This window comes from Trachurus japonicus, chromosome 19 (genome assembly GCF_045865225.1).
Source record: "Trachurus japonicus isolate A0001 chromosome 19, Traja_1.0".
NCBI lineage: Eukaryota > Metazoa > Chordata > Actinopteri > Carangiformes > Carangidae > Trachurus > Trachurus japonicus.
In genome coordinates, this window is record NC_140925.1 from 24,158,607 (window position 1) to 24,180,618 (window position 22,012).

The 22,012-nt window shown below is 41.1% G+C and overlaps 1 protein-coding gene across 1 annotated transcript; it reads left to right on the top strand.

Moving 5' to 3' along the window:
* Window positions 1-1,356: 1,356 nt before the first annotated feature.
* On the top strand, window positions 1,357-17,645 carry kcnj19b (potassium inwardly rectifying channel subfamily J member 19b). Its single transcript, XM_085762362.1, has 3 exons — window positions 1,357-2,642; window positions 14,746-14,962; window positions 16,236-17,645. Exons 1-3 carry the CDS (start codon window positions 1,974-1,976, stop codon window positions 16,907-16,909), a joined length of 1,560 nt encoding a protein of 519 aa, XP_085618488.1. The 5' UTR covers window positions 1,357-1,973; the 3' UTR covers window positions 16,910-17,645.
* Window positions 17,646-22,012: the final 4,367 nt, after the last annotated feature.

Genomic DNA, 22,012 nt, shown 5'->3' on the forward strand with positions numbered 1-22,012 from the left:
CTGGCGTGTGGGTTATAATATTGCTTTGGGGGAACTTAAAGCAATAATGTGGTAATTTAACATTTCAATGTGATGATTTGTTACCTTATATTCTTACTCGATTTTATTGGGTTGACTAATTACACCAATGATGGGTGATCCATATCTGTGTAATGGTTCAATACACTCTTGCTTGCGTGTGTTTTTGGTGAATCATAGCATTTCTGATGATAATTGACAATTAAAATGAGAAATCCTATATGACTAATTATTTTGTCACCCATATATATATATATTCATGCTCAACACAGAACAATAAAAACTTGAAATGATGTTGAACAGTTGAGTCACATATCATAAGCACACCATGTTTATATAAGATTTAGCAACTATGGTGACGTCATGCCATGTGAATTGTCCCTTTGTGACCATAGTTCAATAGCCTCCCTTTGCTCATTATGAAAAATCACTGCTATTATATTCTGTTATTGACTGTGATTGTGAGTCAGAGCTTTCTTGAAAAATGAGTTCTTTACCTCAGATAGATTAGATAAAGATCAAATAAATAATGTCCAAATACAAAAAACTCCAACCAGTAAAACTACTTAACCATGTTGTTTTCAGTCTATTTTATGTTGTATACACAGCTGTTGAACCGAATGCTGAACGACTCATTTTGTCGGAACATCTCATTTCCTGCTGACTTTGGACCAACTCTCCAACTGGATGTTTCCTTCTTTCTGTGCTCCTCGTCAGCCTCTCAGCCCTTTGTACTCACTCATTTATAACTGTGGGGTAAACAGGCAGCGCGAATGTGAGATGATATAGTTGCTTTAACAGAGATATGATACAATCTTACCACTGAAAAAAACAAAAACAACACACACCACAGATACAGTGTTGATGACATCACTGCCCTTATTAGAGATGTACTCAGCCACAGTAAATCACAGTCATTAATCCATGCTCCAATTGACAACAAACAGCCATATTAATATGGTAAAATAAGGACGGCTGTGAAGCATGCTTATAGGCCATGGTAACCTATAGCCTAACATCCCTGAGTGACCCTATAATACTCCAGTGAATGTATTGCTTTGTTGGTACATCTCACTATAAACTAAGTATATACATAGGCCTAGTGCTGATCACCTACAGTTATTGGCAAAGCTCAGGGTCATTTCCACTGCAGTAACACTAGGGGGAACCAAATAGCTGCCAAGCGCCACACATACTTTGAAATAAAATACAATTTTGTATTACAGCGTTTTAGGGATGATAGGGCGACTGAAACACGTTTAAAAAATGTGGGGAAAATAAAATTATATATATATATATAAAAAAAAGTAAATTGCACACGGTTGATTTCAATGTTACATTATTTGTTCGCTCTGATGCTTCTACCTGATTGGATACAAGCCACAGGAAAAAAAGAAAAAGAAAAAACATTTCCCTATCTATAACCCCACATCAGATCCCCCACCCCTCTGTGAAAGAGAAATTTGCCACCCGTGCTGCAGCTCCTCCACAGTCTTTAATTTGAAGTCACTCCTACTAGTGCGTGTTCCCTCAGGCAGGAGTGCGCATTGTAGCCTGGCCATTCACATTCAAAGGCTCATTGAATAGCAGCAACTCAGCGGATCGACCAAGGACAGACCGCCCGAGCCAGCTTTTGTTTAAGATGTGATTTTGAATGTGTTTCTCTTGTTTTTCTTTCATGCATGGATGAGACCTGAACAAAAAAAAAGTTGGCACCTGCAGGAGACTCCTTTGCGTAAAAGGACCGAGTCTGAATCATGTATTGCGCAGAATCTCTGCTCACTTAGAATCAATTTACAGGAGAGAAGCGCATCTCCATCTCACAGGATGGGAGTCGCACGCTGACTGTTATTGCTTGGTTTTGGCCAACGGGATACCAAACTTGCGTAAAGAGCCTTTAATTCTGCACAAGTACCATATCGATCGCCTGGCACAAGTAAGCGGGGATTGATAAGATGTCAGCCATAAGGAGGAAATTTGGAGAGGACTACCAGGTGGTGAACACCAACCGGAGCATGACTTTTTCCGCCCCGGTGAAGAAAAAGCGGCAGCGGTTTGTGGACAAGAACGGTCGCTGCAACGTCCAGCACGGTAACCTTGGCGGAGAGACCAGCCGGTACATCTCCGACCTCTTCACCACGCTGGTGGATCTCAAGTGGCGCTGGAACCTCCTCATCTTCATCCTCACTTACACAGTTGCGTGGCTCGTCATGGCATCAATGTGGTGGGTGATCGCCTACATCCGCGGCGACCTGAGCCACGGCGGCCACGACGCGTCCTACACCCCGTGCGTCGCCAACGTCTACAACTTTCCCTCCGCGTTCCTGTTTTTCATCGAGACGGAGGCGACCATCGGCTACGGCTACCGCTACATCACGGAGAAGTGTCCGGAGGGCATCATCCTCTTCCTCTTCCAGTCGCTGCTGGGCTCCATCGTGGACGCCTTCCTCATCGGCTGCATGTTCATCAAGATGTCGCAGCCGAAGAAGCGCGCGGAGACGCTCATGTTCAGCCAGGACGCGGTGATTTCGCAGCGGGACGGGAAGTTGTGTCTCATGTTCCGCGTGGGGAACCTGCGGAACAGCCACATGGTGTCCGCGCAGATCAGGTGCAAACTCATCAAGGTAGGCTACAGGTGACATACTGTAGGTGACATGCTGGGAAGCGCAAACCCATTGAACAAACAGGCGCTCTTGCTCCATCTCAACTAAATACCATTATCAAGGCTGCAACTAATTGACAGTCTCTTTATTTGTTCTGCAATTGCTCATTATGTTTTATGAGTGCTTTCCAAGCCATGCATTGATTTCCCAGTCATCTCCAGAATTGATTACGTTCCCCCGAGGGTCCCCTGTGATTTGCAGAGGAGCTATGGTTTTGAACGTGATGCTCCAACATAAGATGTATTTTAATGAGTGACCATCTACATTTACCCCCCCTGCAGCACTGTTTGGATTTATCACCAGTTCTGTTTCTTCATCTCTAAGCTGCTGAGTGTGTTGCCTAGCTGGTACACTCAGGGTCATCACAAACTGGCCCCCCCTCCACAGTCAGCAGAATGGCTGTCAATGGGCTGTATATCTAAGTTCAGCCTCTACTTCAACTGTCCACAGATGAGATGAATAGGCCCCCAGGGGACAGTAGGTGGAAACTACGCTTATTGACTAAAAGATGTATTGAACCAATTCTTATACTTAGTGGACCAAAATAAGGTAAAGACTGTGTTCCCCAAGGCTACTCCAACTATAATGGCAGAAATGTCTGTATTTCAAAGCACTGGGAGCTCCATAACAGCGTCCTGTATATACACCTATACATTCATAAAACCCTGCATTCACCTCCTGTAGCAGACAACAGGCGTGATACATACAATGTATTGCTGTAGATATCTGAAGGACAGTGGCGCTGCATGTGTTGTGACACGGAGAGTTAGTTGTACTTGTGTCGTCTCTGCAGAATAGTCTGATGATCTCAAGTGACACTTTCCTATCTTGCTCTCTGGCAGCTCTCCCTTCAGAGGAAGCTCCCAGGCCTCTTCACATCACCACGAGTGCATTAATACGGTCGTACTTAATGCTTTGTGCTGCACTCTGGTTTTATCCAGGCATATAATTTCATTTTAAGTATCACTTTCTGTCATTTCTCTTTAGATTAAGGTTAAAAATGTGAAATGGTACCCAGCAGGGAAATAAATGTGACTCAGTTAACACATAAAAAGCCATGATTAAATAACGTATTATCGCTAATGTTTTAGCGCTCTCTAGGATGATTTCCATTTCTTTTCATTATCATTTGCTTTTTAATTAATAGCCCAGAAAGGCAAAGGAGAAAAAAAAATGTTAGGCTGCGTTAATTGCAAAGCAGAAATGCAATATCATCAACTTTTGTCCTGCCACAGAGAACTGTACTTTCATACAGGCAATTTAATATTCTGTTGTAGTTTTCTCTAACTTGTACTGCTTTCATCCCATTAATTCAAAACGAATGAAACCGGTTGGACGTCACCCCATGGGGCAAACTGTCATGTTTGAACTTGGTCAGATTTGTCTGCACATGATGTTGCCTCAGTAGAACTACCTCTCCTTTAAGGCGCATGGGACGACTTCAGATTTATTATTCAAAAGGATGGAGATTGTTGGGATGGTTTAAATTAGGCTCTGTGCCCGATACCTGAACAGAATACAACTACTTGGAGCTGAATTTTGATTTGTACCCAATCAGTTCTTATTCGTGACATTCAAAGCAGAACACGCTGCAACAACTGCTGCACTACTGATGCGTATTAGTCACATTATGGAGAACCAGCTGTGGACATTACTCATTCTTGTCTTTACCTCTAAGGTCTTTTTTAATGAAGCGGTCTGAGTATAGCATAATAACAGCAAACCTAAGTACAGTATGATCATCTCCAGTTTGAAATGCTTTCACTCATCTGTTTTTTTCTGATTTTCAAAAACAGTCTCTGGCTTTCTATCAGAGATCAATTGATTAGATTTAGGTGATGATCGGGATCTGGGATTTCTGCCAGTAAATGATGATCTTTTAAATGAGCATTAAATTATCTTTTAAGCCAGAGCTATTTACGTGTTGGTGGAAGGTCAGACATGCAGGACTTTTCTAATTGGCTGCTAAGGAGCATCACATTCAGTGGCATCAATCATACCCAGGGGAAAAACAGGAACCAATCAAAATGTGCTCTCCAAATTTGTTTTAGTCCAGTGCGGTTTCTGATATTTGCTGTAGGATAATATTACAAAACAGATGTTGTGTTTTGTTAATTAGGACTGTTGATCAAATGTGTTGTTAAAAAAGTCACAGCAAAAGTCGCCGCTGTAGCATTGCCATGTGTTTTTGAATCTATATCAAAATTGACACTGCAGAGCCATAAAACTGTGCCATGCTTGTGTCGGACAGTACAGTGTACAATGAGGCACTGTAGAGTAAATTGACTCCACATCACCTCGTAGTGCTAATACCTGCACTGAGGAAACAATGCCGTGGCTCCTGTTCAGGTAACACACCGCTCAAGGTCACTGTCAGATGGGTTGCCCATAAAGCTGACTGAAGAAATGAGGCATGCTGCTGTAAATCCTAATGATGGAGCTGTGTAAACGCACCGTGGCATGGCACCTGCTATCAATTGTCAGGGATACTCTGGGGTAGGTGTGGGCTGTAAATTCCTATGGGACCTGGATACTGTGGATTCTGGTGCATATTAACTCTTTTCAACTTTATTTTCTTCACAGTTGTATTTATCTAAGAAATAGACACAGGCGACCATTATGCATTATTTTTCCATCCATCATTTTGATTTGATTTGAAATTCTTTATTCAGTCACATCACACAATAGCAAACATTATCGACACAAACATTATCGACAAAATAGTGACTGAAAAGGCACAGGCAGAAGCATAATGCTTATATTAATGCCTGTCCTACATACCCAAATTAAGCTACCCAGCATTCTTACAATATAAAAAACAAACAAACTCACAATAAGACATAAGCCAACAACTAACAAACAAACAAGCAAACGAACAAACTAAACTAAACTAAACCAGAGGAAAAAAACAAACAAACAAACAAACAAACAAACAAAAAAACAGAAAAAAAAACCCGGAACCAATAAGGTTACCAGTATTTAAATATATTATAAATAGTAGAGAAAAAAAACAGACAAACAAACAAACAAAAAGTAAAGCTACCCCACATTGTTACAATATGAAAAAAAAGAGCAAACAAACAAGCAAGAAAACAAACAAACATAAAAGCAAAACTAAACCAGAAAAGGACCAGAACCAATAAGATTAACAGTATTTAAAGCAGATATCAGTGGAATGTTTTTGTTAATATAAGTCCTAAATAGTCCTATTTTCCGTCAGCAATCACTTACATGAAGTATTTCAGCCTAAACACGAGTCTCTCCGTCACTCTGCTCTGCTGTAACCCGAGGAGAAAATTTTCCTTGTGGGATACAAGTGTTATCCAATGAGGGGAGAGAACGGCATGAAGGGCTGTGTGTGCAGCCAAGGGATGCGCGTGAATGTGGTGACGTAGCACGAGGACCAATTGATGCCTGACAAGGGCGGGGGCTGCTAACTCATGGTGCGTTCAAGGAAACTCGTACTTTGTGTTTTTCCTTCCTGTGAAGTCATACCAGTTCGATCTGGTACGAGTTCACGGGTCGGAAGTTACGAGTGGCCGTTATAGGGAACTTTCACAGACAACAGGACGGTAAAAACACGAGCTACGGGTTACCTGGAACGCTACAAAGTCGTAGTTGTGACTTGAAGCTGTAACTTACGGTTTCAAAAGCCTGCCTTGAACACAGCATTAGCCGAAACGGCCGTGCCACTGATATCTGCTTTAAATATATAGTAGTAAATGCATTTTTAAATATAAAAAAACAAACAACAAAAAACAAATAAACATTAACATTTGTAACCTTCAAAAATTTCCCTGCATACCTTTTCCTGCATATCATTCCATCAATAGTATAAACCTTATTGCCCTTTTGTTTTGTGAAATATTTTTTTAAAGCACAAAATAATCCAGTGCATTGTCAGTGACTTCTAGTATCCAGTATGCTGTCGTAGAGTAGGGTTTGCTGGTCCTTGTGGTTTTCTCCACTACCTGTTGAAGGTCTGAGAGTAGTTTCTATTTTTTCTCAATATGGAAATATTAACTACACACGATTGGTGTATAATCAGGTTTATATGGCCTCCAACAGTAACTGAATATTTGAACTTTTTGACAAATTGTCTTTTGTCCTTCATTTTGTCCACGTCTGGATGCTCCAATACACATGAGCCGCTGTTGCTATGGAGAAAGTCAGGTTCACGAAATTGAGTGGTAGCAATCTCAAAAATGCTTTGTTGTTGATTTTGTGAAGAAAAAATGCAGCCAAACTCACTGAATTTAATATTTGACCCCGAATCTAAAAATCTGCAGTTTATCTATTTTCTAAACAGTGTTTTCTTCAGCTTTTCAGACACGTCTTGCAAAAATGCCCCTCGTGAGTTGTAGGGTTAGTTTTGTCCTACCCCAAAACTCTTATGCACCCAGGATTGAACCCTGAACAATTCTCTTTTTTTCAACATTCAGTATCCAACACCCAGGGCCGGCCCTGTACATCTGGGGGCCCTAAGCAGGATAAAATTGGGGGCCCTGCCTCACAGTGTATCATCACATATTCATAAAACCAGCTACCGTATGCAACCCCTTGCATATTTTATTGTACCTCTATCAACATGATGGCGAGCAGATATTTCATTACTAATTAGAGTCTAAACACTTAAAGCTGTCTAATTGCACTTGTCATTTTTTCTTCTACTTTGTTTTTGTCTGAATGTTAATGTTAATATTGTGAATGGCAATAGGTGGCTCCAAACCGGCAGTACTTTTGATGTAGCAGAAAGATAAAAGATTCTACAAAAGATTACAGTTTGGACAGATTTATTTTCTTTAAATTATCTGTACAGCTAAATTCTAGAACCCTTAAAACAAAACTTCAGTTGAGAAGAAGATAGAGGATGTTGGTTGGTCAGCAGCATCATCAGCAGTAACCATTGGAGCTGTGGAGAAGATTAGTAGAATTTTTTAGCCACTTTACACACAATTTAATTTTCCAACAGAGATAAACATATTGTGGCAACAAACAAGAAACTTACCAACTGTATGACTGGAACCAGCCACAGGGGATGAGGATGTGGCAACATGACAGCCATTAATAAATGGGTGATTGATCCTTTATCCCCTCACAGGAAAACAGCTGTTATCTTTTCACTGTAAACAGACCTTAAAATCAGCCAGGACATGTTAACTGCAGCAGGCTGGTATGTAGCAGCTAGCCAGCTAAGTGAGCTAACACAAGCACCGACATGTTTTTCGGCTAAACGTACATCTAGTAAACATAACATTAATTAGCCTTACCTTGTCCTTGTTTTTTTTTCATCCTTGACCTTCTTTTTCCTATTTTCCGCACCTGACGGATATATCCTTTTGGACATCGTCGCTGTCCAAAAGCTAATCACCTCCTCGCAAATCGCGATCTCAGTGAGTGAGGGAGGGAGGGGGCCAGGGGGGAGAGAAGGGGAAGGGGTGGTGCGCGCTCGTTACCGGACAACGGCCACAGTCTGCGTTACGTTTACGTATGCGTGTCACGGTCATTGTTGCCAGTTGGGTCAAGGGTTACACTTTGTCAGAGACGGTTAGACAAATGATTGAGCAAAGTTTGGGGGCCCCCTAGTGGCTGCGGGGCCCTAAGCAGCTGCTTAGTTCGCTTATTCACCTTATTCTCCGGGGCAACCATGGAGTCAATGGAACGCTGTGAGATTGTGTTGGAACTTCCGGTGACGACCGGAAGTCGTATAGTACATTAGCAGTAGCTTGATTATTTGAGTCCGTTCTCAGCTGTTTCTTGTTGGCAAATCCGGGTTTTTTTCCCCGTTGTTGATTGCAAAAAATGACGAGCATTATAAAGAGGAAGCTACAATCACTGGAAGAAAACGTGTGAGTTTTTATAGCAGTTGAGCATCGACCTCATCTTCTGTCCCAGTGTGTGTGGAGCTCTGTACGACCTGCACCCACCTCCATCTACTCTAGAGTCTGGTTAAAAATAATTAAATAAATCCCCATGTCCCCGCTGATTTCACCCAAGGTGAGCAGCTTGTTTGGAGAGTAGGAGCGAATTAAAAAAAAAAAAAAAAAAAGCTATCACAGCCCGAAGCAACACTGTTAATGCACATAAGAGGCTGCTTTTAATTTCTGACAGCTGGACATTGCGCTACTTTTAATTATGAAGCTTTATCCATTTAAACAAAATAAACTAGAGGAACAACTTTCATGTTTAAATTGTGTTGTATAGCCTACTTTTATATATTTTACTGATCGCAATTCAGGCTGGGTGTGCGTATGAAAATATGCTACAGTGTTTCTCTTTTCTTTTCTTTTTTTTTGGAGGGGGCGGGGGTAGTTTAGGTGACAAAGACATTTTTAACTGTGGAAATAGAGATGTATTCAATATTTGCATTTGGGCAATACTGCTGTAGGCGAAACAAGTTTATTCATGGCCACATTTAAGTTACAGTATTTGAGGGAGGGTTCTAAATCCCTCCGTTTATTTCTTTTACACATTAGCGAGCAGGTTCACAGCGTGAACAGCGTGTCCCGACCCGACCAGGCTCTGGACACGGAGCAGAGACCCAGGTCCGATAGTGCAAGGCTCTCTCTGAAGCAGAGGATGAGGCCAGCTTCCCGTCAGTCTTCACAGACAGTCCAGAGTTGAACGAGTTTCTGATCATATAGTTGTCAGTTTGCTCCAGGTGACAGTCGACCCTCACAACAACCCCCCCCCCTCCCTCTCTCAGTAAATAGTTCCGACGTCCATGCTGCAGCTTATATCCAAGTAATATAATAGCCTATATAAATGAGCTCCTGACGCTCAGCTCAACAGTTGGTAAACAGCAGCGGATCAGCGCGATCTCTCCCTCCGTACTGGTTCTGCCAGCTCCACTTGGATTTCAAAGTAAAAGTCACGCTGTAAATGAGTTAAATTGTGAAACAGCGGCGCTTTTATAGCCGATTTTAGGATTAAACTCTGAATATATGAGCTAAACATCTGTTACCATAAGTTTCCATGGCGATCTAGCTGGGTTGAAAGAGAGAGTACAGGAAAGCCTGGCTTTAGACTCAATAAAAAATATATAATTATAAAATATAACCCACTAAACTCGCTTCGAAGTACACCCCTCAAGTGTTGTCCATGTTGATTTGATTGTCTGTATTGTAATTGTCCCGCAATATACTGCAAATTCAGTCGATTGTTTACATCAGTTTTTACTTCCGCATTTGACCGGAAGTCGTAACACAATCGCTGCCAAACCGGAAGTGGCAAAGTGGGCGGGGCTACATAAGGTGAATAGGGAGGGCCGGCTCTGCCAACACCATCATCACAATCATCAACGTGGAGAGTGACAGAGACTTAAACATCAAGAAAACGCTGCTGCCTTAAATAACGCCTCAACTCAATCACTAAAACAAGTACAAGTGATGGACAGTGTGGGAGTTTTTGATTTCCCACACACTCGTCAAGAGGCCGTCCTGGAATGTAAGATCGTTGTAGTAAATACCTGCAGAGGGGTGTCTCATAAAAAAACTAAAAAGCAGAAGCATTTTACAACTGATACAGTAGTAAAAAAGATTGGTAAACTGTCATTTGAGATTCAGTTACATTTCATTAGATATTATTTTCAATGGTGTTGGATGCAAATGTGTCAGTGCCCACTATGTTGTGACTGAAATACAATTTTATTTTTGAAACATCATCCCTAAGCAGGCCTGTGCATTTCTCTATATCCATAATGCATATTACTGTAACTTAAAAAGATAACCTTGAATTCCCATTAATATTAATGCACCTTTCATTAATAAACCAATAGAATGCAGTGGTGCACTGACCCCTGCAGCATGACCAGAATACGATTTTGACAGAGAAACATGCTTGCATTTCTTTTGGTTGGGAGGGGGTAGTGTGTAGTGTTTCCTCTGTAGTGTGCAGAGGAAACCCACCCACACTCTAGCAAGACAAACAAAAAGTGCTCAGACAAGATGGAAACTAAGCTGCGGCAATGTGGCAAACAGCAGCAGCCCAACAATAAGACAGAGGAGAGAGAGGGAGAGAGTGACAGCTGGGCAGCGCTCGTCAGTGTCAGCAGTAGCTCGTCACAGTGGGTCGGTCCACAGCGGGAGATAAGTGATAAGGACTAGTGGTAGAAGACAGACAGGCAGGGTGGGATGCGGGCGTTTAGCTAGACAGGCCAGCAGGCAGACATGTCAGCGTGACTCTGCCGCTGTCTAACGCTGAAGGACGAGAGGAAGGAGAGGGGACAGATGAATTAGCTCTAATGGCGCGGTCTAAGGACGGGTAATGGTGGCTCATGTCATGTGTGACGTCTGTGTTAGGTTTACCTTTAATGTCCATCTGTCTCCAGCTGGACACACACACGAGCACACAAGTGCAATAATTGCATTAGAGACACACAGACTATAGGGCAAATGTACACACGACACGCGCATGCATTGCACACACACTGGTGCAACTTTTCCTGTCACTGTTTGTTTCTTTGCATCGCTCTCTCTCACACACACACACACACACACACACCTGCTCTCACTCACACACACGCTGTCAACGGAGGAGGAAGTGAGTCACCGGGGATCGGGCCTGCTTTCACTCAACCAGAATCTCAGGTGGCTTGGTAAATTAAGCTCTCCCTCTATATCAGGTCCTCTTACAAAGGCCATTAACTTCCCCCTTGTGGCAGTGACTGGTTAGCGGCGGCAGGAGAACACACAAGGCTTTCACCTTGTTAAAACCTTTCAGCATCGAGCAGATCTCTCCTTTCTTGGAAAAGGTATAATAATTCTGTGGCGACACCCTGGTGCTAGCCGACGGAGCCATGAACAAATGGCCGAAGCATGCCTTCCCAGGAAAGTGGTTTCCAATCTCATTGACTTGTAGGAGCATTGCTGACAAATGGGACACCTGCCTGCAGCATCTCAGTGACAATTTACATTTTTAAATGATTGGGTGACAGAAATTAATTCATATATGGACATGGGAGGCTTTTAAAGCATGATTTAATGTGCTCCTCTCGCTTATAGCAGAGCGAGGGAGCTTTTTCCAGAGGCAGATTTCATGGTTATGTGGAAAAATCAATTGCAAAAGTATCAGACTTTTATTTAAATTCTGATTTAGTCCTGTTTAGTCCCACTGTATGTCACTTATACAAGGTGAGACATGTGGCAAGACTGTGGTAAGAAAAGAAGGATTAATTAATATTCAAGTTGTAGATGAAAATATGCAAAGGAAATTTGAACTGCCTGAGGGAACATCAGCTGGAAATCTAGGCATATCAATATGAATGTAAGGCATAGCAATGACAACACAAAGACTATACCTGAAGACAGTATTAAAGCACAGATAGCGTTTAGTCCTGTCTGGTGTTCACAGTGTTCTGTGATTTAAGACAACGGTTTTATTTAATTTTTTTTCCTTTTAGAGATTTATCCTGATTTAACTTCAGTAGACATGAGACATAGGCTCCCTGTCTGTGTATTTCAGGGGCACCCATCACTGGTACAGCGTGATGGGTGACACTTTCCCTCACCAAGGCGAGCCAGAGATCTGTGGGCACAGACGTCTTCCTGTGAAATGTCACATCCCTCTGTCCTCAACATCACTCTGAATACAAATGGCAGTCTGTTTGCCATCTGTGGACCGAGTGGCTCCTCACTCAAAGGGCCAGAGAAACTACTCTGCATTCGAGTTAACATGAGGTGACAGAAACTAAGGAACTATTTCACTTGAGCTGTTGAGGAATATAACTTGGTTTAGGTAAAAATTTAGGTAAAAACTTGGACATGGGATTTCATTTTCTTTCCCTTTCATTCATTTATCTATCTCATGTGGATAGCGTAAGTCATATGGTTTTCTAGGTGTTTTTATTCTACTTTTATCTTAGGCCTTTTGGGTGAAACAAACAAACCCTTTTCTTTGTAAATCATTAATTCTTGATGATTAACTTGATTAAGAGGTTTTCATTTGATTGGACCGGACGTTTTATAGGCCCTGGGTTTCCTTTTTTACATTTCCTTGAGCTCCCATCCTAATTCCATGTTTTAATTTAACAGCTACTGAAGAGCAAACACCAGTGTCTTCTCCATAATCTAATGATTCCTGCCTTTAAGGACAGGCCCCTAGACAGAGTTTTAAGTACTTTAATGCTCTGGCAATGAGGGGGCTTGTACAGAATAAATGATGAGGTCAAAGTGGCTGCAAATATAAATCATAGCCATGTTGTCTGATGGAGAGGGAAGCAGGAGACCACAGGTTTTCACTCCCTTACTTCTCACCTTTATCCATGCAGCATGCTCAACAGTCAGCGCACAGAGGACAGCATCAAGGTCCTGTGGAGTGTTGTTCTTCCCCTGGGTGTATTGTTGAACTCTCTATCACTAAATGCCAAAAACATGTCCAAATGTTCCTTTTCAAATCAAAATGTGCCCCTTCCTCTGCCAAATGAAAAAGAAGACAACAAACAAAAACAATACTGTTGACTCATCCTCCTCCGAAAGAAAAATACATATTCAACCGGATAAAATGTCATGATAGATTTTCAGGGAGAGTCAGCCACCCTCCTCATTTTACAAATCATGCAGGTTTACGGTAAACATACTAATACTAACCCACCGGTCAACGATGTATTTGGACGAATCGCACAGGACAAATTTTAAAATATGCAAATTTTCATCCTTTTCATCCCAAATCCTTGATTTGATTGATTTATTGGGATCCCCATTACCCGATGCAGTACACATCAGCTATTCTTCCTAGCTTTCTTGTTCAGGAGCTACTCAGAGTTGCTGTTGCTCCATAGTCTATGTTAGCATTAGCTCTGTTTACTTACCAGGCTTCCCAAGAGCTTCATCTGGTGTTGACTAAGGTTATATAGCGCTACTTCTCCATGTCAGCCTGGTGAACATGGAACGTGGTGATGTTCAAGTCCAAACAGGTCTAGCTTGTTAGTAGGCTAACATTATATTATTATTAGATATATTATTATTAGCAGAGGAAAAGAGGTGATAGAAATGGAAATTAAAAACATGGCGAGTAAATGTTTCTTTTCTCGGGTCTGTGTTCTCCTCACTAGCAAGCAATCAGATGTAGATAATGATAATGCTATGTAGCAATGGCTAAACTTGAAAATCCCATTTCATGTGGAACTAGGCTGAATCACAGAAGGAAATTACCTTCTCAACATCATTTCATGGGGCCCTTAACACTGCTTCAGTTACAGTCCTATTACGGTTACATCTGCAAAAACTACATACGTATACAGTATCTGTAATGGATACTGGATGAAAAATATCTATCAAAGTGGCACAAATTATACAACAGAGATGCATAAAATCTTTCCCTGCTGGTGAAGTGGGCCTTGCAGACTGCTCACCAGCAAAATCCTCTGGGTCATAAAAACCCTGCAAGATAAAAAAAAAACAAAAAAAAACAAGGCCTTGAATTTTTGGAGGGATTCCATTCACAGGCTTGTTGATAATATCCATCCCTGCTGTCTGTCGGGAACACTTGGGTTTTTCACTACTTCTGTCAGACACCAGTGGTTGTGCTTTATACAGCTGAACAGACTGATCCATAAAAAAGGGACAATGATGATTGTGACTTTAACAGCTGGTCAGAGAGGTTGGAAATGGGAATGAGTTACATCTGTTATAAATTTTCTAAAAGAATCATTTCTTTGAAAAGGTTCAACTTGTATGAAACACAAATGATAGCTGTAACAAAATATTATATAAGAAATTAATTCCTGATAACTTAAATTGTTTTGGTTTCAGAACTTGATTTTTTTTCATGTATATGCATCTATTTATATACCATATACACTATTAGGAAATTCATAGGGGAATTTAAACCACAAAACTAAAGAAGTCAGGTTTCCAAATATTTCAGTGCTATAAATAAAATGGTATTAAATTTCACATTATGCATTCACCACTGGCTAAATGTCACAATTAGCCATTCACTTGCTTAGATAATCAGTTCACAGCCTTGTACTCTGACCCCACTGTGGAGGAGAAAATTCAAAGAATAATGCTGAATCGTATGTAAAAATGTAAATGTACCATGTCCTGTTTGTTTGTGTCTCCAGTCCCGGCAGACCCCTGAGGGCGAGTTCCTGCCTCTGGATCAGTGTGAACTGGATGTAGGATTTGGGACGGGAGCAGACCAGCTCTTCTTGGTGTCGCCTCTAACCATCTGCCATGAAATCAACACCAAGAGCCCGTTCTTCGATCTGTCACAGCGTTCTCTCATGAATGAGCAGTTTGAGATTGTTGTCATCCTAGAGGGCATTGTGGAAACCACCGGTTAGAGCTTACTATATTTTCCCCTAGTGTGTGTACTATCTATCTATGAATCTATGAATGAGCATTTATCATCATTTAGCCTGCGGCACAGTCCATTTTGCGGTAATAAAATGAAATATTTAACGGAATATTTAATTTCATGGTCTTTAAATATTCAATAGGACAAGCACTTCTCCATCTCTGTCGTTTTTTTTTTTTTCATATTTCCGTCTCTTCTCGCTGAAAGACATTTACCACTTTTCCTTTCAGTTCTCCGTCTGGCTTTCTGTCCATTTCTATTCAACAGCCTATACTTTCAACACTTTTCCTCAAAATAGGGTTCTGCTGATGGACTGTGATCATTTTAACGATCAGAGATTGCTCTTCTTTGCAAATGTGAGGATATCTGTCCTGTTTACCCATTAATGTAGAAGCGTATTATAATTTGTAACATCTAATTAAGATCAAATGTAATTTGCACTGTCACCACTTCATGTATATGGCACATTATTTGTGATATCAGTTTTGTTTTGTTTGTTCTTTGGTCACAAAATTCAAATTTCACTCATTATCTACTCACCCTCATGTCGACTAAGAGCTGTGAGAATTTTCAGAGTCTTCAGAGTTTTCAGAGGCTTCTCTGAGTTACAGGGGGGTCCGCGTAGCAGTATTTGTCCATATAATGGTTGTGAGTGGATACCAACTTTCTTCGTCCAAAATGACACACCAAAAACCATCCAAATACCTCCATACTGCTCATCTGTAATGTCCCTCTGGTATTGAAGCCCCGACATCAGAAATTGTTCCGCCGGTCAGTGTAAATCACGCAAGATTTGCACTGACACAGGAAGAGCAGTGAACTGAGACACTGGGAGCTTCCGCTACAAACAAGCTTAAAACATAGACTTATTTAATTTTTTTCAGAACAATTTCTCATGTTGGGGCTTCAATACAAGAGGGACATTACAGACGAGCAGTATGGAGGTATTTGGATGTTTTTTGGTGTGTCTTTTTGGACGAAGAAAGTTGGTATCCATTGACAACCATTATATGGACAAATACTGCTGCGCGGACCCCCCCGTAACTCAGAGAAGGTACGGAGGACTCTGAAAATTCTCCCAGCTCTTAGTTGACATGGGGGCGAGTTGGGTGAGAAATTTAAATATTTTGGGTGAACTATCCCTTTAATGTAGCTCAGCTGCTACCACGCAGCCCTGCATCATAATGCTTCCTTCACTTCAGCGTCTGGATTTAAATGATTCTTCGGCATTAACATCTCTTCTTTCATCCACAGGTATGACCTGTCAGGCGAGGACTTCTTACACTGAAGATGAAGTCTTGTGGGGTCATCGTTTCCTCCCTGTCATGTCACTGGAAGAGGGCTTTTTCAGAGTCGACTACTCCCAGTTCCACAACACCTTTGAGGTACCAACACCTCCACACAGCGTCAAAGAGCAGGAGGAGAAGTCCTCGCTGACGTCCCCCAACCCTCTGCCCGTTGCTCCCACCCCCTCCTCTCCTCTGCTGGGTAACGGTGGCCGTGGGGGGCGCAGGGAACGGCTCCTGTCGGCCGACTGCGCCGATCACGCAGAGGACCAACCCTACAGACTGCCCAGAAAACTCCAACGCATGAGCTCCACCAAGGAGGAGCACCTTTGGGGGGGGCTGAAGACAGGGCCAGCATTGCCGGGGGGGAAAGCCTCCAGCACAGGAGATCTGCCACTTAGTATTCAGAGGCTGAGGTCCAGCTCCATCCCGGCTGCGCGGCTGGGACAGCCAGAGGAACAGGTCCAGCTGTTGTCCTTGGACGGAGAAGCCGAGGAGGGTGAGGCGGAGAGACACAGACTGCCAGCAGCCATCAGCACGGTCTCTGCTCCAACCCCGACACCAGTCCAGATCCCTATGGTGGGGAGTCGGCCAGAGGATAACCTGCCCCCCAAACTGCGCAGAATGAATGCAGACCGCTGACTTCTGCAACCTTTAAGACTAAAAATATATTTTAAAATCGAATCAGGCTTGATGGGCATTGTACATAGAAAAAGACTACTGTGATACAAGTTTTATTTTTTCGGCAGACTTTATCCAGTATTTTACATTTACTACTTAGGCTCTCTACTAGGTTGTCCATTGCCACAAACAGAGGGACAACACCAATAAGCCATCCATCCGCTCATACTGTGAGTCGTTTTTGATATCACCATCTGTGCCCCCTACTGACTTTTAACACTTTTGTCCTTGTGCTTGTTTCTTTCACTTCTGTTCATGGAGTTGCATCAAAGACTTTATTATTATCTCAAACAACACAGTTTTTCAATTATTCAAGCACCAAAGAGGCAGTCATGAACATGACTGGCCTGAATTGACTATTCACTAAACCTCCACCAAATTCACCCTCCACCACAGTGATTGTCCAATCAAAGTTTTGTGACCAGAGGCCTGCCAAGCTCTGGATTTTCCCTCACAAGGCTGTAGAAAAAGTGACATTTAAGGAGTTTGGACATTGGCATGTTTCTTTTAACCTTCAAAAAGGAAAACAGGAGCCAGAAATGTCAGCAATTGATTAAAAAGTAACTTTTTGTGCTCTAAAGAGAGCTGCAAACATTTGCAAGGCCTGCTAACAAGTAGCGCTACCCAAGCATCATCAAGGCCAAGGAGCTGGTAATTAACTGACTAGATAAAACAGGTTATATTTTCTAAAAACCAAGTTCATGATAAATGCATAACTGTGTGGGTACAGATCCTGAAAGCTGATGGAGTTTAGGCCAACTATTAGCAGCCATAGCCTGCTCTATTTGACTTGGGAAACGTTACATACCATTAACGCCAGGCAATGCTACCTGAGATAGTGTTATGTCTACCAAGCACATTAGTATTTGTTCTAAGTTGTTTCTCTTAAAATCTTAAAGAAGAAAGTATACTGTGCAAAAAATACAAATGAGTTTGTAAGGTTAGCAGCCAAACAGGGTTATGTAAGAATAGAATAAAGCAGCCTTATCTCACATCTCTGCTCTTCACACTGAGTGGCTGTTCACAGCAACAAAACTATTTCTATTCTTTTATCACAAAAACCATGTGTGTTATATAGCTAGCCATCGAGTGCACAGTTTTAAAAAGAGTTAGACAGAGTTTTCATGGAGCTAAAGTTTAGTATCTAAATGTAGAAAATCGAAGGGTTACTGTCTAGAAATGAGAAAGCTGCTTTTGTCTACCTCTGTCTATCTGAAATCAACAACCTAATGTTTCTAAACTTCATGAGAAATGTAAGTGATAAATTACCGTTAATTACTGTAAACTGCAGATATGCCATGCAAAAAAGAGAGCTAGGTAGGCATGGGGCTTAGCGAACCGTCAATCAACATGAATTGAGTGAAAAAAAAGGATCCTAACAACTCTGATTATTAAGTCAGTTTGATACACTATATTTACTCTTCACTTGTACTGAATATTTCTTTATTTGAATGCACATTTGAGTTGTATGTTTACTACTGTACACTTTTAACAATTTTTACCCTATGGTGCAGTGTTTGCATTGGCCTGCTATACGCATGGGTGACCAAATGTAATCACATGTCAATTTTGGACGACAGACTTTCTTTCATCATGATTTATTAAAATACCTGGGAATGCAGGGATGCTGACATCAGGGGACACACATTATTGCCAATATAAAGGTAAGATGAAACTTCATATTGCAACAGCTAAATAATAAATTCTTTGAAATCACAACTGTGAGTACAGTTTTTTTTTCTCCATATGCTCCCTTTATTGTAAGATTCCGGTTGTATATGAGCTGACAATAATTCAACACCCGGAGGTATTTTAGCCGTCATTATGCATCAGCAGCTGATGCCCGCTGTGATGGTTAAACCAACATTCATTCATTATTAAAACCTTAAAAGTGAGTATGAGTGGCTTCTATTTTAAAGCAATTTTCAAAAGGGCAGGAGTTCAGCGTAAAATAAACTTTCAGCCAAAACCATAAAAATGTTAATCTACTGGGTTAACGTAGGCGCTCCACCTTCCTCTGCTCCCTTCACATCAAAGCCTTTTTAGCGTTCTCCTCTGAGCTATGAGTTTGTTATTCTGAAGCCAGCAGAAGTCAAGCTGTTTACCAGGCTGCTCAGTGGCACTTGGTTCATTTTGTCTTGATTGTGCTTATCGAGATGGAAATGCTCTAGAAAAGGGCAATTATCCAGACATTACACATCTGAGGATGTCCAGAGCTAATTAGTCATAGTGCAAAGAACAGCAGAAAATTTGATTATGTAACGCATTGACAGTACAAAATGACCTCCGTCCAGCTTTAGATAAAATTAACTCAGATAAATGATGGGAAGAGGAATAAATCACAGACCATTCTTCACACAGACATAATACTGTATAATGATGGATTCAACTAAAGAAAGTTCTGTTTTGCTTGTTACTCTGTCATTAAATTATGCTTGGGAAATGGATTAGCCTAATTTTCATTTCAATGCCACTTCCTTGGTGGAATGAAGGTCATTACGTCTATAAATAAGGGATAAAATGTGCTACAATTGTAAGACTGAGCCACTGTTAAGAAATGGATGAGAGCCAACCAAACATAAAAACTACATTTGAGCTGATGAAGAACAGAAGGTTGAAACAGGAAGTAGTTGACCACAACACAACAGTAAATCTGTTCCAGACGGTCATGGACTTCGTCAAGGTTAATAGATGTACTTCTCAAGTGATACAAATGATTAGTTTGTAAATATGATATATTATCATATCATAGGTCAAACATCCAAAAGGTTTGTAAAGCACCATTTACAGATTAAAGTGATAGTTCACCCAAAATTCTAATTTCAGTCATTATCTACTCACGCTCATGTCGACTAAGAGCTGTGAGAATTTTCCTTCCTTCTCTGAGTTACGGGGGGGTCCGCGCAGCAGTATTTGTCCATATAATGGTTGTCAATGGATACCAACTTTCTTCTTCCAAAAAGACACCCCAAAAAACATCCAAATACCTCCATACTGCTCGTCTGTAATGTCCCTCTTGTATTGAAGCCCCGACATGAGAAATTGTTCCGAAAAAAATTAAATAAGTCTATATTTTAAGCTTGTTTGTAGCGGAAGCTCCTGTGCAAATCTCGCGTGATTTGCACTGACCGGTGGAACAATTTCTCATGCCGGGGCTTCAATACTAGAGGGACATTACAGACGAGCAGTATGGAGGTATTTGGATGTTTTTTGGTGTGTCTTTTTGGACGAAGAAAGTTGGTATCCATTGACCACCATTAAATGGACAAATACTGCTGCGCGGGACCCCCTGTAACTCAGAGAAGGGACGGAGGACTCAATTCTCACAGCTCTTAGTCGACATGAGGGTGAGTAGATAATGACTGAAATTTGAATTTTGGGTGAACTATCCCTTTAAAGTTACCATGATAAAGTTGCAACCAATAATGATAAAATAATATTTCAATTTTTATGATCAGAACATGCATTTAAACTGGTAGCAGCAAAATCTGGTAGCTCTGAGTTTTTACTCAACCTTTTCTTTATTTTTGTTGTTTTTGTCGTATTTTGTATTTTGTCAAGTGGTTGATATTTCTGTGGAGAGAGGAGCTTGTTCAGGAGAGGAGCGTTTTTCATTGAAAATGGAGTAAGTCTGGAGGATACCACCCTGTTCCAGCTGAGATGAAGAAGTGTTTTCATGGTTGCCATGCTGGTGCAAAAGGCTTGGAAGTGGAGATGTACAAGTCGGTTCTCTTTGCTGTCAGTCATCATGGGAAATGTCAACTCTCTGCCCAACAAGAGTGATGAGCTGGAGATATTGCTGACTCAGAAAGTAGACATTTTTTCATATCATTGTGTACATCCCATCCATGGCAACACCTGAAGTTGTTGATAGAGACTAAACACCCTGAGGCACTTTTAATAATAAACTTCAATGATGTTTCCCTGATGGACTGCACAGTGAAGATGGTAGAGGCCAATCTGAACAACTGGGATCATCCACTTCATAATAACACCTTGATGGACAAAAAATGGCGGTGGTGATGGACGGCTCCTCTGTCTTCGCTGCAGGACGAAGACATATAGAAGATCCTTTGTCAGGCTTTTGAATTCTTCTGCAAATGGTAGATGGGCTGACGCACAAATTAATTTCCCTTTGGGGATTAATAAAGTAATTCATATTGTATTGTATTATATTCTCACACATATCATGCCATCATCATTCACTATCATGATGTTCCATACATAGGGCCTATGCTTATTTGCACGATATGCTATTATTCTATTTCGAACATAATAGTATTCCCTCCTACACAGAGCAGAGCTGTTTTCACACAGTAAACTACATTTATAAATAATACCATGCTTCCAATCATATACCATTATCCTTTTACGGACATTATTATGCAAACATAAAATGCGTAAGTGTGTAGGAATAGCCTGTGGACAGTGTTGTGTGCATGAGTGTGTGAGAGATTACAGATGTAATAGGGCATGTGTGTGAGAGTAAAAAAAAATCAGTGTATGAGCGTACAATAAAATGTGACTGTGCACAGACAGTAGTGTCTATGTGTGAGATTGTGATGTCAAGTGTGAAAATCTCTGAAACAGCCTTTTATTAAGGCGTTACAGTTGATTTTAGCAAACAATTTCATGATACTCATCGGTATAGTTGACAGCTAATGTGTTGTAAAGTTTTGTATATACATTTACCAGCTCCTTGGAGATATATAATGTTTTTGTGATTGAATTGAACTGAAATCATAATCTGCAAAGTAATTACATAGCTGTAATAAGGATAGTGGTGCATAAGAACAAAAACTCAGGTACCTCAACATCAATGCATTTTCACAATTTTTGCATTTTATAGACTCAATGCACATCCAAACGTGTATCACTGCATGATGGAAATTTGCAAACAGCTGCATCCCATTAAATCATCTTGGTTTATAATCACATGCTGAAGTCCATCAGATAAATCAACATCCACAGCAGTGGTGTTTTTTATTCTTAATGGTTCATTCTCCACATTCTAAAACTATAACTAACTATTATCAATATAATGCCTCTTCACAAGTCCATCTT